The 26,762-nt window shown below is 44.9% G+C and overlaps 1 protein-coding gene across 5 annotated transcripts; it reads right to left on the bottom strand.

Annotated features, from left to right (window-relative positions):
- Nucleotides 1–396: 396 nt before the first annotated feature.
- LOC115481183 (AN1-type zinc finger protein 5-like) lies at nucleotides 397–21,058 on the bottom strand. 5 transcript variants are annotated; one of them, XM_030220257.1, is made up of 8 exons: nucleotides 20,662–21,058; nucleotides 19,911–20,161; nucleotides 17,811–17,988; nucleotides 5,638–5,737; nucleotides 5,107–5,243; nucleotides 4,101–4,157; nucleotides 3,715–3,825; nucleotides 397–1,278 (listed from the first exon to the last, which is right to left on the bottom strand). In XM_030220257.1, the coding sequence occupies exons 3-8, from the start codon at nucleotides 17,959–17,961 to the stop codon at nucleotides 1,130–1,132; spliced, it is 705 nt and encodes a 234-aa protein (XP_030076117.1). In that variant the 5' UTR covers nucleotides 17,962–17,988; nucleotides 19,911–20,161; nucleotides 20,662–21,058; the 3' UTR covers nucleotides 397–1,129. The 5 variants fall into 5 exon arrangements, with proteins under 5 accessions (XP_030076117.1, XP_030076114.1, XP_030076115.1 ...); XM_030220254.1 differs by having other exon boundaries at nucleotides 19,934–20,161; XM_030220255.1 differs by lacking the exon at nucleotides 20,662–21,058 and adding an exon at nucleotides 20,541–20,559 and having other exon boundaries at nucleotides 19,934–20,161.
- Nucleotides 21,059–26,762: the final 5,704 nt, after the last annotated feature.

Raw genomic sequence — 26,762 nt, 5'->3', positions numbered from 1 at the left:
AGCTTTTGTAGGGAATGAGGTAAGGGTGGGGGGGAGTTACCAACTTTGCCCATGCTTACTGACATTTCTCTCATAGTTTACTCATGTGGTAAAGGTTCTGGACAAGTTCTGAAGATTATGTCTGACCAACATTAAATGAGACAAGTATATAAAAAAAAACTAGCTGATTTAAAGACACTTTTGTGCTAACATGTTTGTACTGGAAAAGTGGAGATTTGATGATATTGTTTTACTCACCAAAAAAAAAAAAAAAAATGCTTGGATAAATGTAAAACAAACACACTCCCAAAACTGCATATAGTTATTAGAAATGCCTCCCCCAGGTTAGTATCACGAACTCACTTGGTGCACAGCCAATATTAATGGGGGGGGGGGGGGGGGGGGGTGGGGGGGGGGGGGAATAGGCAGCAGCCAAGGAGGGTAGGAGGTGGTTCAAAGTTATGAGCTGTACGTTAAAAAGGTGTCCTCTTGTAGGCAGAGCCCTGTTTTCCCTGAAAGGTACAACATCAAGCCCATAGCTACAAATTCAGCTTCTGGTTACTGGACAAACAATCCAAAATGTTTAATGCTACATTATCATTTCCTTCTCTCCCCAGCATCTCCAAGCTGTATAAAAAAGGATCAGTTTCTAAGGCTAGACCCTGTGGTAAAGGAGATGATTCTTTCACATTATCTCTGATCTTCTTCCCTTGAATGCATTTACTGAAGATATGGAGGAGTTTGTTTATCAATACAGCAAGAAGAATCATGGTAAAAACCTTGCTTGCAGATAGGGCCTACAGGCAAAAGCCTTCTTAAGCCACCAGTACAGGAGAGTTATTGGCCTCTCTACTTTCAGGACCATTTCATAGGCAGTCACTCTTACAGAAGTCCAGCCTGCTGGTGTTAATTCCGTTTTTAGCATCAGGGCTAACTGGACGATCAGTTTAAGGCCCTAGAAACCAGTTTCTTGTAGGCGACTAAGGAAAGAACATCACAGAGATACAGCATCACTGAGGAGCATGCACTCCATCCTCCACGCTGACTAGGCGTTCTAGTTCAAACACATCACCCTTAACTGTGTTTGTTTTAATCAGAGGGGGAAGAGTAGTGAAAACCACTTATTTGTCCATTTCACACGCAGAGCTCTTCACAATTTCTGGATTTTCTCAGCCACAATGATAGGGTTTTCCTTACGGATCTTCTCTGCAGCTTCGGTTTTGTAGTCGTAAGGACACTCGTGCTTGTCCGAGTATCGGTGAATGGCACAGAAGAGGTTACCGCAGCGGCAATCAAAGCCTAGAGAACAGGAGTGGTTGGAGAGATTTTAAGACATCATCATCTAAGGTGTCAGATGCGAGGGAGGAAGGATTATTATAGGAAATACATTTATTAATGCATTTCTGCAGAAGTTTTATGTCAGCTGCTAACTAAAAATAACTGTAGCAGAGAGGAGGCAGCATGAAGCTTATTAGGACCATGGGGCTCATTTTCAAAACAGAAAAACGTCCAAAAAGTGACACAAAGCAGCAGATGGATGTTTTTCTTGCAATGGAGGAGTGGCCTGGTGGTTAGGGTGGTGGACTTTGGTCCTGGGAACTGAGTTCGATTCCCACTTCAGGCACAGGCAGCTCCTTGTGACTCTGGGCAAGTCACTTAACCCTCCATTGCCCCAGGTACAAATAAGTACCTGTATACAATATGTAAGCCGCATTGAGCCTGCCACGAGTGGGAAAGCGCGGGGTACAAATGTAACAAAATAAATAATATAAACATCCAAATCGCTATTTTTGAAACATACTTTTAAGACGTTTTTCTATGCAGTTCATCTGCAGTGCGTCCAAATCACAAAGGGGCATATCGGGGCGGGGTTTGGGGGTTCCTGCAACTTGTTTTTCTGCCATAATAGAACAAAGCAAAAATGTCCAGGGCTGTTTCAATCACGACCAAGTCATAAAAAGGTGCTCTAAATGACCAGATGACCACTGCAGGGATTATGGCATGAACTCCCTCCTTTACTCCCCCAGTTTTTTATGTTTATTCCACACTTTGATGTACCACCTTTCTGTAGATACAGTAAAAAGCAGTTTACATATACTGTCCCTAATGGGCTCACAATCTAAGGTTATTTGTTCCTGGGATAACAGAGGGTTAAGTGACTTGCCCAGGGTCACAAGGAGTTGAAATGGGATTTGAACCCAGTTCCCCAGCTTCTCAACCCACTGCCGCAACCGTGGCCACTAACCTCCTCCCACCCCCCCAAAGATGTGAATGAAACAGTACATACTAGCCGTTATGACAGCCTCAGATGTTATGGCCAGTCCTATTAAAGCAACAAGAAGGTTCCTGGAGTAGCCTAGTGGTCGGTGCAATGCACTGTAGAGAAGGGGACCCAGGACCATATCCCACTCTGTTATAATTATGGTGGAAAATGTGAGCCCTCCAAAACCCATAGTTGACACCTGCAGGCATAAGGGCTACTGGAGTGGTGTACAAGTGGGTACAGAAGATTTTTGGCTACTAAGACTGCTGGCCCTCCATATGTTCCAATGGCTTGTTTTGTGTATTTTTCCCTTGAGCTTCCCCCTCCTCCCCCGAAAAGGTCACAAAAGAAAAATGCCCGGAGTGCGAATTATCTAAAAATGTCTAGGAAATGGCCATATTCAAAACACAAAGATGTTTTTCAGGTTCAAAAACAGCCACGTTCACCACTTGAATTTTGGACATTTTCAACAAACATCCAAAATCAGATTTAGACGTTATATCAAAAATGCCCCCTATGTATGCATGACAAGGTTTTCTTCTATTCTCATATGTAACATGCAATGAATTTTGCTTTCATCCTATGGAATGTACAATATCAATCCTGTGCTAACTTAAAAAAAAATAGAAAATGAGTAAAATACAGCTTAGAGATTGGGGTTGGATTCATTAAAACCGATGCCTTTAAAAAAAAAAAAAAGAGCAAGTGGAAGTCTCCAGATCTACCAAGAACACAGGGGTTTAGTTTAATGGCTCATGTGGAATACTGTTAACAGCATAGTGCCTACACCACCATGCTAGGGTAGCGATTCAAAATTCAGCACCCAATGTTTTTCATATAAACCCAAGTCAGTTACAGGTCCAGTGCTGAATAAAAGGAGCTGTAAATCCTGCTTACAACTTGGGATCTTAGGATGTACAGCTGACAACCTCAAAACTACACACTTTTTTTTTTTTATACGTTTGGTATATATTTGTGACATTTATATCCCATATTATCCCAAACAAGTTTGAGTTCAATGTGGCTTAAAACAAACAGTATAGGATAAAGAATAATGCATAAGAAAGTAATTTTTTTAATGAACCCAACTATACAATACGATATCATAGACATACTGGGATAGCTATGGATGTTTAACATTTAGAAAATCTATTATGAATGAGAAATTGTAAATGAAGCAAAGAGAAGGTTAATGGTAAATAGAGTAATAACCAATTCAGGTAATAGTTGTTTGAGCTATGGTAGTTCTTTGTGAGGGTTTGCTTGAATAGGAACGGTTTGAGGATTTTGTAGAATCTGGTATATTCCTGTATATTTCTTATTTTGGGTGGTAAGGAGTTCCATCATTTGGTTCCTAGATAATTTTGGTGTTCCTTTCCTTATTTTACCAGAAATTAATATTTTACTGTAAACTGATGTGATCTGTTGCTCCAGAAATGGCAGTGTATCAAGCACACAAACAAAACACTCACCTGTCAGTCCAACCTTCTTCCGACACATGAAGCAGCGATTTCTCTTGGGCTTCGGTTTCTCTGGAGTTTCGTCTCCTTCGGACAAGCTCTGTGATATTTCTAGGATACTTCCTGAAATACAGCAGATAAGGAATACTTGGGTGGTTGTACACTTGTTCTTTTTCTTTCTAAACTTAGGAATCTTTAGTATTTTTTTTTTAAGTTACATAATTTTAGGGGGGTGGAGAGGAAGCTAGGTTGTGTATTGAACCAAAGACAATTATTAGGTGAAAGTCACTGTCCACATGTAATGCAAACCATATTTAAATTGCAATTCCCATTTCTAACAAAAGAAAATCTTGAATAAATGCTAGAAATCATTTAACCTGGGGGTTTACAATACAGACCTTCTGAGCCTTGATCCCATTCTGTTATTTCAGACAATCTTGCTAACCTGGCTCCTCCTAAAACAGTCAGGGAGATTGAAGGGATGGATCAGAAAAACAGCTTCAAGCATGATCTATGGACAAATGCACTACAGTAAGATGATTACAGCATTCTCTGAAGGGGTACAAACCCACTTCAGTTTACTCAAAGAATGTTCCCATCTCCCCACAAGGTTTACCTGCATGCTGTCACTTATGTGTAACCCCTCCCCGTAGGCATTAAAAACTGCTGAACAATAAGATGTAGTCATTTAAGATACCAGTATCTGCATCACACAAACACTAGAGTTAAAAGCACAGAATTGCAGGATGTTCACAAGGGGATGACTAATAACCAAATAATCCACATCCAATTTTGTCCTCTAATACAGATATGATACAGCTCTTAGGGCTATGGGCACCGTTTTGGGATGGTGGCTTGTGTCCTCAAAAGTTGACATAGGCTATTACACTACAAGTAACTCCAAATGATGCAGACATGGAGGTGGGAGGTTCCATTTAAAAACTAGCCAATTTTCAAAGGCATGTTATAATGTCAGTCTGGCATAATAGATACACACCAACCTCAATCGATATGCAGAAGTTGATTTCTTACTTTCTTCTTAACCTGAGTGCTCCCAGGAACTCAGCTTTCAGTATTAAACTGAAAAATCATGCTTTTCAAATCAGTGCAGGGATTATATAAAGTTTGCTGTTGCTTGAAATGTGACCTGTCCCAGAAGCGTAGCCAGGTTGAAGGCGCGCGGGCGGGGGGGGGGGGGGGGGGGGGGGGGGGGGAGGAGGGAGAGAGGCAGCGGACCGCCAACTGCGCATTTTAAATGCAACAGATCGCATAAAAAAATATGCACCGGTGGAAGTCCATTTGGGGGAGCGACGGCTCCCCTGGCGCCCTCCCTAGCTACGCCTCTGACCTGTCCTTGTTCCATATAACCTCTGACCTGGCAGCTGTTCTTTTTCTGTTAGTCACCTGACGAGGAGGAGTCAGTGGCAGGAGGGGAAGCGGTGGAGGCTTCTTCTGTTTTAAGGAAGTCTCCTGCATCACTGCTGCTCTCATCTCTGGAAATACTCATGGCTGTCATTTGACGTGTTACTGGTGCCTGTGGACTGACAGTCAAAAGCTGCATAAATAGCCAATCACCTTATTTGTCATTTAAGAGAAAATATTAGCTCTCAACAGGCATAAAACCAAAATAGGGAGAAATGTCATTAAAACTGAATGAAGGCCATCAAAACGAAAACATGGATCTTCAACTTCAAAATCATTACTTGAATTATATGCTTCACCTTTTCTTTATTTTGTCTGGCATGTGCTGGCAGGGCTTCCCAGCAAATTATACACATGGATACAGTACACTATTCTAGAAACCAGTGCAGAAATTTGGGGTATAAATGCTGCACACAGTGTCAGTGAAGCCAATGCCATACAATGGCCGACCAAGAGGCATTGTACAAATTTGGGCCTGAACAGAAGAATTCCCTAAGGCTAAGCATTACCAACCTGGTTTTCACATCTTCGGCAGCAGGATTTCCTTCTGTGCACTGAACTGGAGGAGTCTCTGCAGTTGCTGAGCTGCCACCACTGCTGCTGGAAACATTTGCTACAAAGAACAGTGCAGAGTATTAAAGAATATACAGTGCCATAAGCATACAGGGTGCATTTGATAATCCAACTTTACTTCTGCAGGATAAGTAGATTGCAGAAAAAAAAAAGCCATCACACGACTACATCTTATTACATTTGAATTGTACTAGAACAAAACAAAACAAAATTATCCCAGTCTTTCCATTTATCAGAAAGTTTGCTGATATAACCATCTCTTGATGATTTTTTCTGAATAAAAGGAGGGGAGTTTCTATCAGCATATCCATATCCAACGCCAGTGCAAATTAGCTGAACATTTTCTTTCTAGCAGCTTGACTATCAAAAGGAATGGTGACATCAATGCCTATTTAGATGATCTAAGAGTCCAAGGTGGTTGGTAATGATGCAACCAGATGTCCATCTATGGGCCCCAAAAATCAATCATCTGAACACTATAGATAAAATTTTGAATTTGCTTCATTCTTCTATAGGCAGCTAATGTAACTCATTCAGAGCTAGAATTATATGACCACAGGGCCTGATACTTAAAGCAAGTTATGTTTTGCCAATAGATGGCAAATGCACAATTCACTTATGCATGCGTTTTCAGCCCTTATATTGGAAAAGGCTGATATTGGGGAGGAATCTTGCTACTATTAGGGATTGTGTACACATACCCAAAGGGAAAGAACACTGACATTTAGAAAAAAAGAGGAAAAAGGACATGGAGGCAGCAGATATCATCCATCAGTGGCAAGGCTATTAGGTCTCTTATAGCACAAAGATATTCCAAATCCTTGAGCCTACTGTGTGCATTCAATCATTTGCCCCCCAGGGACCCAAACCTCTGTTTTACATACCAACTTTTAATTTAAACTTCTATTATAAATACATCTCAAAAACAGAAAGAAAATAAGTTATTTTGGATAGTGTTTGCCATGGTATCAATGCTTATTTGAGCGAAAGTTCAAAATCCCTAGAAGCAGGTCTTTTGATCGAAACGCTGCATTTTATATGAGTGTCAGCGTCGGGTGTCAGAAACCTTTGACCAGCGCTAAGCCTGCAAATGCAGGATAAGTAGTCACTTATTTTCTTTCCTTTTTTGAGCTCATATCAGCCTCACTCCAAGGCCTCCCCCCCGGGCTCAGGACTCTCCGTCTCAGCGGAGGTCGCGCCATGTGGTAAATTCAAAATGGCGTCCGCTGCTAGCTCATAGCGCGAAGAATCGTCGCTCGCCATGCTCGGGCCGGCTCTAACGTCTGTACAGCATGATTTACAGAGCCCCGCTGCTGATCTGCGCTTGCCACACTTGGAACAGCGCTTTACATTCTCTGCAGCCATCACCGAAACGGCGGTAAAATTCAAAATGGCGGTTCGCACCAAAATCGCCCCGATCGCGGGCCCACCCCGGAGGAGTCAGAAAACTCTCTTTTACCTCACTGGACCGAGTATCACAGCTCCGGTCCCACAGAAAAAGGCAAGGACAAACCTCTGTTCCTTTTTTTTTTTTTTTAACGCTGTGAGGAAAGCAGAGGTAAATAGAAACTCCGGAGGCTCAGGTGAGTAGGAAAGGCAGGGAAAGGGCGAACCTATGTGCCTGCATCCACTGTTGGTGGGGAAGGACAGGGAAAGCTAAGCAATGTGTCCACATCCACGGAGGTATGGGTAAGGCAGGGAAAGGGCGAACGAACCTATGTGCCTTTAAAGTGAAGCTGCTATAGCCTCCAACACCCCGGCTAACAACTGGCAAGCCAGAAGCCACCTCCAGGCAGATTTTTGATGGAGCTCGAAGATGCTACAACCACTCTGCTAGGGGAGATAGAGAAATACTGAAGGAGAGGCAGTGGAGCAAGCTGGTATGAGGCACTGAAAAAAGTGTGCTCTCTATCTCCCTCTGCTGGTTGATGGACACAACCCATCTGTAATGGCTGCATCTGCTTGATGACAAGGAAACAGAGGTTTTGGTCCCTGGGAGCAAATAATTGATTATATGCTGTAGGCTCAAAGGTTTGGAACAGCTTTTTCCTCTTTCTTCTAAATATGTCACAGTGTTCTTTGTTCCCTCTAGGTATACACTAAGGTTTGAGGAACAAGATTTTTTTGTTTTTGCTGTTTCCCCTTTCTTCTGTTTACTATTAGGGATTCTGCCAGGTACTTGTGACCTGGATTGGCCACTGTTGTAAGCAGAATACTGGGCTGTATGGGCCATTGGTCTGACCCAGTATGGCTGTTCTTATGTTCAGGCAGAGCTGGCACATATAGAATCAGATGGTATTCAGACACTAACCCCTGGATTCTATATATGGTGCTTTGAGTTGCACGCACAAGTTTGGACGAGTGTCCAATTTGCATGTGCAACTTAATTGACTGACAAGCCAATCAGCACCAATAACTGAGCAGTAACAAGCAATTATCAGTACTAATCGGCAATAATTACAATTTATACGTACACCTTTTTTACTATATTCTATAAAATGATGTGTGTAAATTCTAATGCATGGATCCGAAAAGGGAGAATGGCCAGGTTGGGACAGCTTCTAAAATGTATGCGCGTTGTTATAGAATTAGCAGGATCTGCAGCTAATGTACGTATGGGGATTTACATCTGGTTTTCACTGGTGTAAATGGTCACGCTTAAATGTAGTTCCCGTCGCTAAGTGTTATTCTGTAGACCGCGCCTAACTATAAGTATGGTTTATTTTTTCAGTGCCATTGATAGAATCTAGGTCCTAAATGGGGAGCTGAAAGTGTTGTGGATTCATGCTACAAGGCAGTAATCAATCTGACTCATGACCAACACACGACTAATAGTTTCTAAATCTTTTTGATTTAATAAGAGATGTAGATTATGTATTTTCTATAGGCACATAACATAGCTCCTAACAACTGAGAATATGGGGTATAACATTTTTTTTAAATAAATAAAAATGTTCTACTCCCATTTGTCTGTTATTCTTTTCCAATTTTCCAAGTCCCCCTACTGGAATTTCAGCAAAGACAAAAACTAAGCCCTGATTTAGGCTACAGAGATGTTGATTTTTGTGGCTTCTTGTTTCATGATCTCTGTCTGTGCTGATACTGTTGTTGAAGATGATCTATTGTGCTTACATTGATAATATTGAGTAGATATTTTTCCAGAACGAAACAGTATGAGTCTTGTAGGAAACAATACTATCAACAGCCAGGAAATAGTAGAATAATGGTCCTTAAAGATACAGTTTCCTGCACCTTCTCAGAGATTTTCTCCTGTGTGGAATGCATCAGCTCTGCGCTTGTGGGCATCCTAAGACCAGACACCTTTACCATGCCATTCTTCCTATCGTCATAGCCACAGCTACTCCTCTAGCCACAGGGTCATAAGCATTATACACTGATCTCATTAAGAACTTGGCACACTGTTCCAAATCATCAAAACACAGAAGAATACTGCTAAGACTCCCCCCCCCCCCCACCCCATCTTTGAAGGGATAGAATCTTGCATCTTTTAACACTGTATAGATACTGGGTCATCACAAACTGATAAGCAGCTATCCTGGCATCTGGTAAATTATTTTGCCTAGACAATCAAGTGGTCTTAGCTCTTTCCCCAAAGGAATCCTGAAGCTTTTTAATGCAGACTCAACTACCATTGAAAGATGGGGAAATTGCAAATTCTCATGGCCCACAATGGGTTGCATTTTATAACTGGGGTCTAGTTTTTTTTTTTAACTTCTAGGTCTAATTCTCCAGAAATTGTTTGAAGAATTTAAGGTACAAAGTATCTTCTGATTACAACTCAGTGGTAAAGGATCTGAAGGAATTTCTGAAGACCATTCTAATTTTGGAGAAACTTAAAGATCTGAGGTTCTGAAATTATGTTTGATGAAGCGGACTCCATATCAGAGCGTAAGAAATGTGTTCTTGGTGAAGAAGGGAAGATATTCTCCATCTGCAATCAGAGAGTGACAATTCTCTAAAGCAGGATTGGGCAACCTCAGTCCTCAAGGGCTGCAACCCAGTCAGGTTTTCAGGATTTCCTCAATTAATATGCATGAGATGTATTTGCATGCAAACAGATCTCATACATAGTCATTGGGGAAATCCTGACTGGGTTGTGGCCCTCAAGGACCAAGGTTGCCCACTGTAACAGAACAGTGTGTTTTAAGCCTGTGATAAGTGAGAGAGAGATCTTTGCTGAAGCCCTGTAAAAACAGTTGTATTTGATAACTGCTTAACAGCTATATGTCCTGATCTCCCCCGGTACTACTTAGATAGTAAACAAATGTCTAGTTAGTGTTGTAATTAATCCATATTTCATTTATCTGTTATTGTTCTGCTGATTGTACTTTTTTCTGTTCACTGTTCTAATTTTTCAGACAATACACATTTCTTTTAGTTTACTGCTTCTGCTTGCTTGGACTGATAAAGAATCCTGGTGGTTTGTGCGATGGGTTTGTGAGTGCTTTCTGGGAACTGTGGGACCACTGGGAGTGTAGCCTCCAGTAAACTGATAATTTTAGAGTGGGAGACTCTCCCACAGGTGGTTGTGACCCAGTTGGTGGAAGGAGGGTACAAGGCATTTTGTGACACCTACTCAAAAGTCTGACTGCACTGTGCCATAGTGAACTTTGAGAAATGCTCTCTATAATTCAGTAAATATAGGATGAGACCAAGATGAAGTTGCTATTGGCAGCTCTCTTGATACAGATAAAAGGTTTGGAGAAGACAGACGCTGCAAAAGAATCTTTGAGATGCCTGGTACAGCATTCCTCTTTTGATTTTGTCAGCACGGATTCATTTAAATTATGTCGGTGACACTTCAAAGAGGTCTTCAGGACTATTCCCATGTCCGGCTCCACCTCCTAGACACTGATTGAATCAGTGTTCGAGCCAAGAGCACTCCTCATGTATCATTTCTGCAATGGGGAGCTCCTGCCATATTTGGCAAATGTTCCACCCTTCGGGTGCAGACACTGGTGCCATGCACTTGCTTGGACAGAAACAGCTTTTGTTTGTAAGAGATGCAACATTTCTCTTACAGATGCTGCCAATTTGGAAGACTTATTTTTATCTTTGGAATGACTTGCCATTTTGGTGGAATCAGAAATCTTTGCAGATTGGATAGAGCTACCTAATCAGCTAGCCATTTAGAACTCATTAGCGAGCCTTCCTTTCCATATAAATAATCCTTTACTTTAAAATCTCTAATCCTCCTTGCACATTTGTTACAATTTTGTAAAGTCATGCATGTCCGTAATAGATATTTTTGGTCGCACGCTGAGCACCATTTAAAAACAAGCTTCACTTCTGGCCATCACAAAGAAAATTAGAAAGTTTGGCTAAAAACAACAACAAAAAAAGTGAGAGAGAAAAATAATAAATGAACAGAGAAACCAATGAATCCAACTTAAGTTATTATGGATCAAACACAACTGGTGTCAACAGTCATAGGCAGTAGCGTGGGACCTCCTGCATGGTAGTAGTCCATTCTATAATATTGTTAAGCTTGGCACCATCATGCAATGATGTCACCATCTGTTTGGCTGCATGGATCTTAGCTGTCCATGAAGAAAGTATAAAACAAAACCAAATGTGCTTGCAAAAGTCGTAATAACCCATCTCCCTATCAGTGAAGGCCACTAAAAAAACCTTGCAATACTCATAGAAATAATCCAATTTATTTCACCTCCAATGAAGCAAACCTAGGCTACCAACAAGACAAGTTTTTTAATTTCTTCCAAAATGTCAGAAGGTTTAATTCAGAATATCTCTAAAAATGGAAGAGTTTCACAGCCTTGATGCTACTAATGAAAAGGCTTTCATTTGTCAGCAACTCTATTCCAAACAGCTGCATGATGTTAATATGACTTGCCAGACCAGGCCAGATGAGTGGGTTATGTTCCCCTGCTAGCAAAGAGTGAAAAAGGTTACAGTGGGCTGGTGCTGCATTCTGCTCTTCAATATTTGTCTGTCTCCAGCAGTTGCGGGATACATCTGTCCCAAGCATAGCCTCTTCTGTGAACTTTGGATGTTGCACCTTTGGTACAAGCGAACATGTGGGTCACATTTTCATTTTCTGCAGACAGCAGATTTGGGACCCTCTGGATGCTCCCAGGCAAGTGGACCTCAAAAAGTATTTACCGAGGGGATATAATAATTCTCTCCTTGGATGTGAGCCTTGTGGGTGGAGAGAGAGTCCTTGTCTATGCCAGCCTTTAAGGAAGCACTGGCGCTAGATGGTCAATGGATCATTAGCTAGACCAGGGGCAGAGTCAATTCTCTAATGGTGTCGCATTCCTAGATGCAAATCTGGGCTCATGTGGTCCAGGAGTCTTCAGACTATACAACATCATTAGCTGATAGGAACAAGCTGGGAAACCATTCTAGCATGTCAGGTACTAGGGGGAGCAAACTAGTTTTGGACTAGTATGGCCCCTATAGAATATCTACAGCTCACATAGCTGGCAATATTGGAGTGCAGCTGAATTTTCTCTTTAAAAACTGGTGTTGTCTGCAAGCATACATAAAATTTGTCCCAATGCAGACACAACATGAAAACTACCACCTTAGCAGTTTGGGGGCAGTGAAGGAATTTAAATCTGGGCCTCAAGGCTTCATAGATGTGTGCTATTACAGTACAAAGCTAGACCTTACCAGGGCCAACATCTCTACTTGCTTTCAAAAGGCAAAATTAGTTTCTTACCGGATAATTTTCTTTCCTTTAGTGCAACAGATCAATCCAGGAGAAGTGGATTATGCCCGTTTACCAGCAGGTGGAGATAGAGGACACAGAATTTCATATGCCTTAAACCTCAATGCTCAGTGTCACCTCCCAGTATACTAGTAACAAAACAGAGGAAAAGGATCCAAACCACACAAAAGCATCTCCTTCCTCAGTCTTCAGAGCCATAAAAGGCTGTTATCCACAGAACAAGTAACATCCACATCTAAAAACAGAGAAGTCAAGGGCCGCAGAGAAAACCAAATGAGCAGAAAAAATTTGAAGAGAGGGTTGATGGATTGACCTGCTGAACTAAAGGAAAGAAAATTATCTGGTAAGAAACTAATTTTCCCTTCCTTAGCATGGCAACAGATAAATCCAGGCCAAGAGGGATGTACTAAAGCAGTCCTTATGTAGGGTGGGAACCAGCCACTCCCTTGAGGAGGACTGATACCCCAAAGGAAGCATCCCACCGCGTCGCCACATCCAGGTAGTAATGCTTCACAAAGGGATGTGGCGAAGCCCACGTAGCAGATCTGCAAATCTCAACCAGCGGCACCGCACAGGCTTTGGCAAAAGTCGCAAGCCCCAAAAGCAATGAGCCCGAACAGGGCCGTTTCCCCAAAGCAAGATAGGCTGAAGCAATCACCTCCCACATTCAATGGGAGACCGTGGTCTTGGACACCACGTGACCCTTCCGAGGCCCTGAGAACAGCACAAACAAATGATCTGACACCGGAAAATCAGTAGGGCAACAAGACTCACCGAATGTCCAGAAGGCAGGAAATGTTAGACTCGTAATCCTCCCTACAAAAGGAAGGAAGGAGCACTGCCTGACTGAGGTGAAAGGAAGACACCACTTTAGGCAGGAGAGAACCGTGCGGATTGAAACACTCCTCTCCATGAAGTCCAAGAAAGGATCCCTACAAGAGAGCCAGCGGCTCAGAAACCCTGCGGGCCGATGCGACAATGACCAAAAACACCATCTTAACAGTAAGATCCTTCAAAGTAGCCCCCTGAAGGGGCTGAAAAGGAGTTGGCTGAAGGCTCTGCAGGATCAAGTTAAGGTCCCACTGTGGACAGGTGGGGCACAGCAGAGGCTGCAAACAATTTACACCCCCCTCCCACAGAAAGCGGACCACGTCAGGATAGGAGGCCAACGAAGAATTGTTCACACGTCCCCTGTAAGGTCAAGACCTCCATTTGAACCTTCAAGGAATTCTAGGTCAAGCTTTTCTTAAAACTGTCCTGCAGAAAGACTAAAATCTGCGGCAAGGAGGCATGAAAAGGGGAAACTGTCTGATCACCACACCAAGCCTCAAGAAGCCTGTACACCATAGCATACCAGTGGAAGTAGAGCACTTTCACGCTTACAAAAGAGTGGTAATAACCGTCTCTGGGTAACCCGTCTTCCTCAGACAGGACCACTGAAGAGCTAAGCCGTAAGACCGAAGCGAGACAGATCGTCCAGCAGGATGGGCCCCTGATGCAGAAGCGCCACAGCTGGAGGAAAAGGCAAGGGCTCAGACACCAGAAGACGAATGAGATCCGCAGTACCATGGCCAGCCTGGGGTCAACAGGACCACCCTGCCTTGAAGGAGCGCCACCCTGCGCAGAACATTGCCCACCATGGGCCAGAGGCCAGCAACTGAAGAACCTTGGCATTACACTTCTGCACCATAAAGTCCAGAACCGGGACACCCCATGTGGAGGTGATAAGGGCAAAGGTCTGAGCAGTTTTCACAATCTGATAGATCCAGTGCGTGCTGACTTAGGAAATCCGCCTGTGTATTCAGACTGCCCGCAATTTGTGTGGCCAAAATCTCTAGGAGATACTTCTCTACCCAGACAAAGAAAAGATGAGCCTCTAGGGCCAGAGACGCACTCCGAGTGCCCCCCGACTGTTGATATAAGACACAGCCACTGCATTTCCCACTGTACTTGGACAGCTCGGAGACCACAGCTCTCCGAATTGCCCTGAGCTTCAGTCAGTTGATCAGCCACTTTGCCTTCAAAGCCGACCATATGCAAAGCACCACCAGATGAAGATACTGGGTACCCCAGCCCAATAAGCCATCATCTGTGGTGACTATGATCCAGTCCAGGGCCGCCAGGGACTGGCCCTCCAATAGGCTGCCCAGAGCCAACCATCATGACATGCTCCTCCTGCTGAGTCCAGGGAACCCGAACCAAAATGTCCTGATGAAGCAGGGACCAATGACTGAGAAACGAAGCCTGAAGAAGCTGCATATGAGCCCTGGCCCAAGGGACCATGTCCAATGCAGCAGCCACAGAGCCCAGAATCTGCATATAATCCCACGCCCAAGGGGAACTAAGGCTCAGTAGCCACCAAACCTTAATCTGCATTTTGCAGACACGGAAGGAGGGAAGAAACACCTTCCCACCCAGGTGTCAAAACAGGCTTCCAAGAATTCAAGGGACTGTGAGGAGACCAGATGGCTCTTGGAAAAATTGATCATCTAGCCCAAGGACTGAAGAAGCGATACCACCTTTGCGGTCGTAGCCAAGCTGTCCTGCCGTGACGATACTCGGATCAACCAAACGTCCAGGTAAGGATGCACCCCAATGTCCTGCTGGTGGAGAAATGCTGCCACGACCACTATCACCTTGGTGAAGGTCCTGAGAGCCGTTGCAAGAAAGGTCCGACCAGGACCGCAAAGCGCAGGAGCCACTGGTGGGGACCCCAAATCAGGATGTGAAAATACACCTCCTTGAGATCCAAGGAGGTAAGAAACATGCCTGGCTGAACCAAAGAAATCACCAACTGGAGAATCTCCATCCAAAAATGTGTGATCTTGAGGGCCTGGTTGACATACTTAAGGTCCAGGATTGGACGGAGTCCTGCTTCTTGGGGCACGATAAAATAGATGGAATACCTCCCCCAGCCGAACTCGGCTGGTGGAACTGGCACCACTGTGCCCAGACGCAAGAGCCTTGAAAAGCAGCCCTCTTGGTCAGAGTACTGCATGGAGATTCCAAGAAATAAATCTGCAATAGGGCAGGCAAACTCGAGCTTGTGCCCATCCCTCAAAACCTCCAGGACTCACTAGTCTAACGTGATGTGGACCCACTCCTCTAGAAAGCCAGACAAATGGCCTCCTATGGAAACCGAGGAGGTACCCTTGACACCTTCATTGCTCGCCTGCTTGTCCCCTCGAAAGGAAGGCTGCCAGGACTGGAAGAGAGACCTGGAAACCCTGGTTGCGAGACCCAGCCTATACCGCCAGGCATCCCTAAAACAACAGCGCAACAGAGGACCTCAGCTAGTCCTCTGGTGGGACTCCACTAAGTCCCCCAGCTTTTCCAGATCCTTGCCAAACAGAATCTTAGTGAGAGTGGACTTCGAAGCCACATCAGTCGACCAATTGCAAAGCCAGAGGGACTGCTTGGCTGAGACTGCCAAAAAGCCATCTGCTTAGCAGAGGCCCACAGGACGTCATAAAGACCATCCACCAAAAAGGTCAGACTTGCTTCCAGGTAAAGAAAATTCAAGGACTCCAGATTCAACACCCCAGCAGAATCTACTGTTGGACAGCACCGAGGCAGGCCCAGGCCCATAAGAACCAGACACAGAAGCCTGAAGTGTCGACACTGCCATCTCAAAAGATACCTTCAGGGCCACCTCAGTCTTACGATCCTGCATGTCCTTAACAGCTGTGCCCCCCTGCACAGGGACATTCTTAGTCACTGCTGTGACCAAGGAATCCACAACCAGCTTGAAAGACTCCAGCTCCTCAGGCATCAATGGGCAGAGGCGAGACATAACCCGTTAAACCTTGAGACCTGAATCAGGCATGCTCCATCAGCTCGTGCATCGCCTCATGAATATGGAATGTCTTGGGTGGCTTCTTAGTACCGACATGTTGGGATTAGATGCCGCGGAGGCTGACTACGCAGGAGATGGTGGTGTAATATGCAGAATTTCTAAGGCCCTAGTAATCAGGGAGGGCAACTCCTCCTTGTGAAAAGCCATGGAAGGATCATCCCCCTCATCAGGTGGGATTTTGCCCTCTTCCAGGGAGTCCCGAAACACAGACCCTCAGACTGAAAGGAGAGGGCGCTCAGTGAGGGGCATCCCAACGTCACAGATCCTATCTCCCACTCAGGCTGCTCCTGTACACACCCCCTCTTAATGGCCAGAGGTCCCAGATCCTGAGTGGCTGAAACAGACAGTGAAGAAAGGGACAAAGAAGGCCGAGCACGTTTCAGGAGAAAAGCCTGGTGCAGCAGCAAAACGAACTCAGGGAAAAAGGGAACCGCCTCCTGTGGGCCCTCCCCAGCCATGCTCCCTTGCTCTGACGACAGCATGAGTCCCACAGTCGCATGCTGCTTCATGGCCTGCTGCATAAGAGATCCAGACCCAGGTGCGCAAGAAACCATGTTTCCCATGCAACTTGCACTCACAGAGGAAGACATGTTGCACGCTGCCGGAGCAGAAATTGTCAGGGAAGAGAGCCTGGAGTGGGGCTGTCACTGAAAAACCCTCCCCTGATGAATCCTGCTGCTGAACCGGAAGTGCAGTCCACGCAGGGGAAAAAACCCCAATGCCAACTTTCGCACCCTGCACTGCGAACAGTGTTTCACTGTTTCCAACAGGGCTGACATGGTTACTCACCACCCAGAAAGGAATCCTCTCCATGATGCCCGGAGAGAGATACCAAACTGCCCGGAGACAGCTGCCTTGCCGCTAGCACTGAAAACACAGTGCTCAGGTTTTTTGGGGGTTCTTTTTTTTTAACAAGGAAGGAGATCCAAGGCAGGCAAACCAGGTACACCATGTGGATGTGTGTGTGTGGGGGGGGGGGGGGGGGGGGGGGGGAGGAGGGAAAGGAAGGGACCTAGCACCACTAGGTAGTCCCCAAAGCAGCCACTACACCCCCAGCTCCACTGAACCCAGAGCTGAGATCAGGAGACAGGCCCAAACCAGGAGAAATTGTCAGACATGTCTACCACTTGCTGGAGATAGAGGTAAACTGGGAGGTGACAGACACTGAGCACTGGGGCTTAAGGCACAGTGAAATTCTCTCTCCACCTGCTGGTAGATGGACATAATCCACTTGACCTAAATTAATCTGTTGCCGCAATAAGGAAGTGAACATTCATGGGATACAAATGTATTAGCCGAAGAACAGTATGCCCGATGGTGACCTTCCAATTATTTTAAATAGTAACTTCAGCTTAAATAATGTTACCACAATAATTCAGCCAAAGCTTGTTTACTGTAGCCTCCCCCTACTCCCATCAATATTTTTTAAAAATGCACTAACATACTTCCTAAATATATTACTAACTATATGGTTGTCCCTAGAACAGTGTTATGTTTGAAAAGACCCAAAGGTCCTGCACATATCACCAAAGAGTGTCCTACCTGGTGGGCTTATCCTGCCGCTGCTCTGCTGCCTCTGTAGGAATTCTTTATAGCAGACAGAACACATTCCATTTGTCCTGGGGTTGCCATAGAATCCACAGCCTGTGGTACACAGCATGGGCACCTGCGTTTGATTTGTCTCCTGGGCCATTTTGCTTTATCTAAAGGTGCTCAGCAACTAGCGAACAAAAATTAGGTCAGGAACATGACATTCGGTATAAGGGAACACACTTGTGATTTTATATGAGAGCAATACAAAAAAATCGTAATACAAACTGCCCAATTCCTATGTTATGTTTTGATATTTTAAGTGCACATTATTATTTATGCTTTTATCAATTATGCATATTTTATTTTAACCCACTTAAATGGACAGATCGGGAAATAAATTCATAAAATAAACAGAATAAAAGACTGGGCACGGATTCTTCTAGCAATGTGTGCAGCAGGACTTTTTTTTGTTCTTGCACGTGAAGGTTCCTATCAATAACTTTACAAACAGCAAATCTTTTAGCCCGACATACTACACCAACAAAAACAGAAGCTTGCCCTGAATAGCTACCTCCAAGACAAGCCATAGCTTTTCTCTGCTATACATGATACATTAATATTCAGCCTATCTTTGCTCTACAAAGCAGAAACCTTAGGTTGCTATGAATGGGCCTTATTCAGAAAGGACTTCACACCTCTCAGTGCTTAGGGAAAAAGAATCTTTTTTGGCCCAATAAACAGACTTCAGATGACATCTTTTTATTGGACTAACTTAGGGGTGCTTTTATGAAACTACATTATGTATGTAACACAGTTTACCATGCACTGCCAGTGCAAAGCAGCATTTAAGGGGATTTGCAGTATTTTTGCAGCTAACATGTGGTTGCTTTTTGTATTAAGGGTACATCATGGATGGAGAATAGGCATGGAAGGTGTACTGTGATAGTGAGATGCAAATAATGAAGTCTAATCAGCACTTTTGCTGTTATCAGGGCCCACTTAGTGCCTCCTAAATAAGACGCACTAAGGGGTTCTTTTATTATCAGACTCAGCACCTGTTCACGATTAGCATGTGCTAAATGATAAGATGTCCATTATATGCCTACGGGTGTCTTATCATTTAGTGCGTGCTAATCGCTAGTGCGCCTTAGTAAAAGGACAAGTGCTTCTGCGCTATCTGCAAATTTAATGTGGCATCTAGGAGGGTAAATGCTGGGAACGCCCTCAATGATTGCAGTCTTAAATTTCCAGCTACCCTACATTAAAATCTGGTGTTAAGATACAGTAACTACAAATTGTACTGTGATTTTGTAAAGGGTCCCTTAACGTGCCATCCTCTCTTCAGGAGGACAGTGATGAATTCTGCCCAATGACTGGAAAATATTCCAGCAATAACAAATAAAGAAACATTTAAGGAATAATTAATAAAATGGTTCTTTAAAATAGGAATGAAAAGATTTATCACATACTTTTTTTATTTTTTAAATAAAAGAGGCACAATACAATTAGGTCACAAGAGGTGAACCCATACTCCTATCCCACTCCAATAGGTTTCCATGAACCCTCCTTCTACAAATTGGTTGTGACAGACCAGGACTCCCTTATTCCTGCACGTCAATAAGAAAAAACTGACGATACATTGCTTTAAAACAGATCTACTTCAACTGAATACCTAACTGCACATTATATTTCTGTATTTATTTTTAATTTCCATTAACTGTGCCACGGCATGCAAGGGGGAGGAGAGCAGAAGTAGAAGAACCAAGATCTATATTTAATGGGGTCTTTTTTTTTTCTATCAAACTACTAAATACTGGAATGCTTTGCCAACAAGTTTACAAAGAGTGGATAATTAAAAGGCTTTTAGGAAAGCTTTGAAGACCACCTATCTTTTTAAATTGTCCCTGCCCCGTTCTATTTGACTTTGTAAACAAGACAAGAAGGTATAACAAAAAGGTCCAAACGTGAACGATAAATTGAGGAAATATAATAGCAGTCAGTCAAAACAAAGTAACTTTTCTCCAGAAACCGAAAGCTACACACTTTAGTTATTGTACCCAGTTTACATAGAAAATTTTTAATAGCTTTTAACATTATCTTTCGGCTCACTTAGAAAACTTTGGCTAACTCACGACAGAAATAGATCCGGGTTCGCCTGGCCACGTCACGGCGTGATGACAGATAGCTTTCTAACCCAACCAAACGTCTTCCAGCTGTCGGCGCCAGCCAATCAGAGACGAGCACCGGGGCGGAAGACAGGACTCGCCGGCAGCCGCTCAGACAAGGCCAGGAAACGGCCGGGAAGGTCAACTCCAGGCTGGGGATGCGGGGCCTACTCCGTCACTCAATCCCGACGCGACCTTTTAATTGAGGGGAAAGGGATGGAGAGTAAAAAAGAAACAAAGCACAAAATGTTTAAACAACAGTAGATTACTTAGCAGCGATCTAAAGTACCTCCAACAACATGACAACTTATATTAAACAGATTACGTGGAGGGGGTATAAGTAACATTAACGTACACTAGATAACCTGAGAAAATCGGTGTTTCCTCATTTTAAGTGCATTAAAGGGTAATTTCTTTAATTTCTGTTTACAGGTACAGCTTTATTTTTCAGAGGAAAATAAAAAGATACATACAAATGCAATATATTAACATTTATCATTTAAACAAACGGGAAATAAATTAGGGAAGGGAAGGAGGGGGATTGGGAGACGAACGATCCTCTCATCCGTCTCACCCTTCCAAAGGCGTTAAGTGCCGTTAGAAACGGACTGGCCTTTAATGTATGACAAGAACGGTTCTGTACCCGTTAGTAAATCTCCGCGTTTTCAATCTATAGTTCCGCCGTTGTTACTCACCGCTGGAGTCCAGCTCATGGCCGCCACCGCATCCCGCCCCGGGAGAGAAGCGCGACAACATTAAAAATAATAATAATAAAAGAAAACCCAACTAGCTCCACAGGCGGAAGAAAAAAATACCCTCACTACACAAAAGGTAACAATAGTACGTTGCCGTTAATATTGTGCTATTTTTCTTTTCAATCTCCTTAAAAGACTTTTTCTTTTGTGGGAAACCAGTAACAAATAAATTAAGAAAATACAACAACCCGACTGACTGCTGGCTGTGGGGGGAAGGCTAGACGGGTGGCCGCTCGGGGTTGGCGGGGGAATATGGCGCCGGATGAGCATGAGCCCGGGCCTGCTGGCAGGAGGAGGAGGAAGAGCAGGCCCGGTCCCCGCCCCCGGCACCGGCCCTGCTGTGTAAAGCCCACTGTGCTTGATCCAGGGCTACCTTCGGGCCCGCACCCTTACTTAGCAGAGACATCAGGTTTAAAAAGAAAGAAAGGGCACAAGAGGTATATATATATATATATGAAAAAAAATCATACGAATTGTCAATCTAGGAGTTTTTATTATTTCTATGCAGGAAAACAACATGAAAAAAAAAAAAGGTTTATGTATTCATTTACTGTCATCAGGTGTGAGTCCCAACTCTTCAAAATCCTTTTCTTTGGCTGGCTACACTGTAGGACCTTTTGTAATTTATTTAATTTAAATTAACAAATAAAATGTCAGTTTCCACTGCTTGATTCAAGTAGTGTTAGTCAACTTGAATACACTGATAAAAAAAAAATAATATATATACACTAGTAAAAAAGGCCCGTTTTTCACACAAATGAAACGGGCACTATAAAGGTTATCATGTAATGGCGATTATGTTTTTAAGGGAACCGTTAGGAGAAATGTTCTGTCATGATAAGTAATAATTGGGAAGGGTGTATAATGAGTAATATGCTCCAGGTGTATGAGATACAGATTGTTTTATCGTTTTTTTTTGTTTTAATCTTTCTTTTTTGTGATTTTTATTTATAGTATTTTTTCAAAGATAAAGAGTACGCAGATTCCATCCATGTCCAGCATTTCTTCCCTCTTCCCTCCCCTCAATGTATGTCCAGCATTTCTCTACTCTTCCCTCCCCTCCATCCATGTGCTTCTCCTTCCTGACTTCCCTCACCTCCATCCATTCATGTCCAGCAACTCTCCATTGTCCCCTGCCCTCACCTCTATCCACCCATATCCAGCAAATTTCCTCTCTCCCCTGCCCCCATTCATCCATCCATCCATGTCCAGCAATTCTCCTCTCTCCCCTGCCCTCCCCTCCTGTCCAGCGATCTCTTCTTCCCCTGCCCTCCTCTCCAATTCTAGCCATCTCTTCTCTGTCCCTGCCCTCCCATTCATGTCCAGCGATTCTCCCTGCCCTCCCTCAGCTCTCTGACAGCCCTCCTTTCCGTTCCTCCCCCCCCCCCCCCGCGCATTTAACCCTTTTACTTTCAGGCGCAGCAACGGCAGTAAAGAGGACAACACAGCTTCTCCCTTCCCTCACACAGTGTCCCGCCCCCGTGGAAACAGGAAATGCATCATCGCAGAAGGCGGGACACTGTGTGAGGGAAGGGAGAAGCTGGAGGCGAACTCGCTGTGTTGTCGTCTTCACTGCCATCACTGCGCCTGAAAGTAAAAGGGTTAAACACGTGCAATGGGGGGAGGAACGGAGAGGAGGGCTGTCGATCGGGGAGCTGAGGGCAGGATGGGAAGAGAGAACTCTGGAAGGCAAAGTGCTTCTAGAGGGTAGAGAACAAGTGAACAAAAATGGGGTTGAGGAGGAGGAGAAAATGAAGGTGTTTACTCTGAAAAACAGGTAGAGAAAGCCAGGGACTTATTTTTTTTAACAGGGGGAAGGGCTACAAGCTAAAAGAGAAATGGAGAAGGTGGAATCTGAAGAGGGAAACTGCTGTGGTGGTGGGAATATTTCAAGCCTGGGGAATTCTACACAAGAAAATTACAAATAAAATGTGCAGAATTCTGCCTAGTATGTGTCAGCCAGAATGATTTTGAAACTCCTGGGGCATGTTGTGGCAACCATCTATGTCATCCTCCACATCAGACTCCTCCTGCATCCCCTCCAATGGCTCCTAAAAAGGACTTGGTGTCAGAGTATGCAGCTACTGATCACCAGAATCCCCGTACCATCAAACATTTAAACAGGCCTTCCTGGGGTGGTGAAAGGGCACCTGGAGGATAGGATAGAGTGTTGACACCACCCCGATACCTCAGCTCACACTCAACCATCACATCCACCTCAGGTGGGGCACTTGGATCAAAGACTTTTGATTCAGCATGAAGCAGGCCTCCATCTCATTCTCCTGGAGCTCAGTGACCTGGTTTGTTCTTCTTGCATTTGCTCCCTAGCTCCGGACAATGATGTCCTCATCCAAACCAACAATCAAGTCACCATGTATAATGTCAACAAGCAGGGTGGCATGGGGTCCCATCGACTATGCGACAAAACTCTCCATATCTGACACCTGGCCTTGACCATTCCAGTCCACATACAAGACACCTACCTCCAGGAGAATGCAGCTGGCTTGCTGATTCCCTCAACTGGCTGGACCCACACAAATGATCTCTTGACCAAAGGTCTTCCAATCACTATTTGCCCACTGCACCACCCCGGAGAATCGAAAGTGCCATTCTGCTTCATCCATCCAGACTCGTTCTGATATGCACAATGCCATTGCTATACTATGGGACATAGGTCTGCTATACACCTTTCCCCTCTTCCCTCTGATAACCAGAACATTCCTCAAGACTCGGCAAGGCAGAGCGCACCTCATCCTCATTGCGCCCAAATAACCTAGACAACCCCAGTACCTGCTCCTCTGCATGCAGGCTGACCAGTGTCGTATGTCTAGGGGGTCTCTCCCTCTCCAGGTTTCAGTCTCTAGCAATAATCCAGCCCAGGCTTTTCCTCTTTTCTGGGAAGAATTCTTCAAGTAATTATGAGTTCAGAGTTGCTCTAACTGAGAGCATGAAATCCAAAATGTTACAAGCATTTAAGGCAGAAGTACACAAAGAACACTAAGCAAACAGGGAGCGGGGTTTTCCTCTGATTTAGCTTAGTCTCTTAATGGCCAGTAAAACCATAAACCCCCTTCCTTTAGCATAACTGTTCTTGAAATGACTGCCCTACTGGGATATCTCCAAAACCACAGTAAGAGAACTTTGGAAGCTCCCTTTCCTCTTCCCTATATTTCACCATCCTGTTCTGGTCTTGTTAACAAATATATCTGCTTTTCAATAAAGCTCAGGTCCCAACTCCTCTGTTGGACCTGCAGCCTTCCACCCTCTTGCCAGGAGTTTTAAACTTTTCCTTCACCTGGCAACCACCAGCAGAGCTGCTTCTTACCGAGTAGCAAGATGCAATCCCATGTGTAACAGAAGTAAGTTTAAATCCCTTACGAGTAATCTCCATAAGCTCCTCAGGGCATAGCTCCCATCCTTCTTCAACTTCCATACTGTATTCAGGCTGCAAGGAAAATGGCTCCAGACTGCTCTTCTACTATTTGCAGGGTTGCCAGGTGGAAAATTTTTTTCCCACCCAATCCAGCCTAAAAACAGCCCAAAACCCGCCCAAACTCAAACCCCGCCCCTGACACCCCACCCCCGCCTCCCCTGTCATCGGCCCCGCCCAGAACGTCACTAACCCCGCCCAAAACGTCACTAACCCCGCCCCCCGCGGCCGAAAAAACCGCCCGAAAACCGCGGAAAAGAAAAGAAGCCCAAAAAACCGCGACCCGCCGCGGGCAAAAATTTCCCGCCGCGGGTCGCGGAAAACCGCCCAATTGGGCGGTAAAACTGCCCACCTGGCAACACTGGCTATTTGTAAAAGGCTTTTTCCCAAGGTGCATTTTGGTACCCCTCCCCCTTCCAGCCTCACTTTGGTTCTAGCTCATACTGCCTAGTCACCCAAGGAAACTGCCTTATCTGAACTCCTTCCCCTACTAGAAGACTGACGGCTGTGCTTCCCTGAGTTCTGGAATGCTTCCCCTTGAATCCTTTCCCTGAGACAGGCCAGGTATTCTGATCTGTCTTGGGTATTGGCATGTTTTTGGGGCAGACTAGTGCACATCCTATCAGGAATAAGTTCTATTGTAAGTTTGTAACACACTCACTGGTCTGACTATAAAGGGGAAATGGGACTTGATATACCGCCTCTCTGAGGTTTTTGCAACTACATTCAAAGCGGTTTACATATATTCAGGTACTTATTTTTGTACGCCCCTATCCGTAACCTCCGCTCACAGGACAAATCCCTCCTCTCAGTACCCTTCTCCGCCAACTCCAGGCTCCGCCCTTTCTGCCTCGCCTCACCCTATGCTTGGAATAAACTTCCTGAGCCCATACGCCAAGCCCTCTTCCTGCCCATCTTCAAATCCTTACTCAAAGCCCACCTCTTCAATGTCGCTTTTGGCACCTAACCATTATGCCCCTATTTAAAAAATCTAGACTGCCCCAAATTGATTGACTGCACATTTTTGTCCTTTAGATTGTAAGCTCCTTTGAGCAGGGACTGACCTTCTTTGTGAAATTGTACAGCGCTGCGTAACCCTAGTAGCACTTTAGAAATGTTAAGTAGTAGTAAGTGACTTGCCCAGAGTCACAAGGAGCTGCAGTGGGAATCAAACTCAGTTCCCCAGGATCAAAGTCCACTGCACTAACCACTAGGCTACTCTAGGTTACACCAGCTCCAATTGATTCAGAATGCTGCAGCAAGAACTAATAGAATGTTGTAAGCAAAGTGACCACATCACACCATTTTTGCATAAACTTCACTGGCTATCATTACAACACAGAGGGCCAGATGCACTAAACTTTAACGACCCTTTTACAACCCTGTACGAACAAGTTTTAAACCCTGACATGCATTAAAGGCCTTTTTCCGAAGACGACAGCAGCTAACGAAAATGGAATGCAGATGAGCAAATTATTTAGAAACCCTATTGGAATGAGATGCATCAAAGTTTACCGCTTGCCCTAACGCAGGAAAACCACCGGAAAGCTAACGAGAGGTCTGTACCTCTCATTAGGGCTGCCTGGCTTCCAAACTGTAATGTAAAAAAAAAATCGGGAGGGAGGGAGGGAGGGGGCAAAAACGCTTGTCAGGAGCGTCCTTTATGAGCGTCCTTGCCCCCCCCCCCCCCCCGCCCGAGGTCACCGCTGCTCCCCGCTCCCCCTGCATTAAAAAGCACAAAACTTACAACTTTATCAGCCACGACCCCCCTCCCTCCCTCCCTTTCTCCTTTCTTTCTCCCACAGCTCCGCCCCCATGCCCCCCACCCGAGGTCACCGCTGCTCCCCGCTTCCCCCTGCAGCATAGAAATCCAAACTTTAGCAGACCCAGCCCCCCTCCCTTCTTCTCTTCCTTTCTTTCTCCCATAGCTCCACCTCCTGCCATCCTCCGCCCCGGGCCCCGCCCCTGCCGCCCCCCCTGAGGTCCTCGCCGCCGCTCCCCCCTCCAACGGGCCCCCCTTCCGCCTTACCGGGCCTGCGCAGTGCCTCTCACCTCTGTGTGAAGGTGCTGCACGGGCAAGAAGAACATCTGATCACCGCGAGACTTCAGGACGTCTCTCCTTCTTCCCTGAGCTGGGCCCACCCCCGTCTGACATAGGTAACCTATGTTACTTACGTCATAGGGGCGGCGGGGCACGGGGGCGGAGGGAGGCGGAGCTGTGGGCGAAAGAAAGGAAGAGAGGAAGGGAGGGGGGCAGGGGCTGCTAAAGTTTGGATTTCTATGCTGCAGGGGGAAGTGGGGAGCAGCTGTGACCTCGGAGGGGGGAGCAAGGCCGTCCATACAGGACGCTCCTGACGAGCGCCTTTGCCCTCTCCCGAAACACACGTGTTTGTGTTTTGGGTTTTTTTGTTGTTGTTTTGACGTTTGTGGCATGCGCAGAGCAGCTAGCATAACGCTTGGCTGCTCTGCGCATGCTTTAGGGGCTGATTACCGACGGGGATTATACCATTTTAATGCATTGTACTTTTCAATACAGCACCGAACATGTGCGACTTGTTTTTTTGGTGCATTCTTTTTTTTTTCAAATTCATTAGGAACTTTTATGTTTTAG

This window comes from Microcaecilia unicolor, chromosome 11 (genome assembly GCF_901765095.1).
Source record: "Microcaecilia unicolor chromosome 11, aMicUni1.1, whole genome shotgun sequence".
NCBI lineage: Eukaryota > Metazoa > Chordata > Amphibia > Gymnophiona > Siphonopidae > Microcaecilia > Microcaecilia unicolor.
This window is presented reverse-complemented; position numbering and strand designations above follow the sequence as displayed.

What these genes read in the sequence shown, in the direction of transcription:
- LOC115481183 (XM_030220257.1), bottom strand. Translation starts at nt 17,961, where the DNA reads ATGGCCCAGGAGACAAATCAAACGCAGGTGCCCATGCTGTGTACCACA. An exon ending in GCCGAAGATGTGAAAACCAG is followed by an intron (nt 5,244 to 5,637) that starts GTTGGTAATGCT and finishes TTTGACTGTCAG; the next exon opens with TCCACAGGCACCAGTAACAC. An exon ending in ATGGGATCAAGGCTCAGAAG is followed by an intron (nt 3,826 to 4,100) that starts GTCTGTATTGTA and finishes GCTGTATTTCAG; the next exon opens with GAAGTATCCTAGAAATATCA.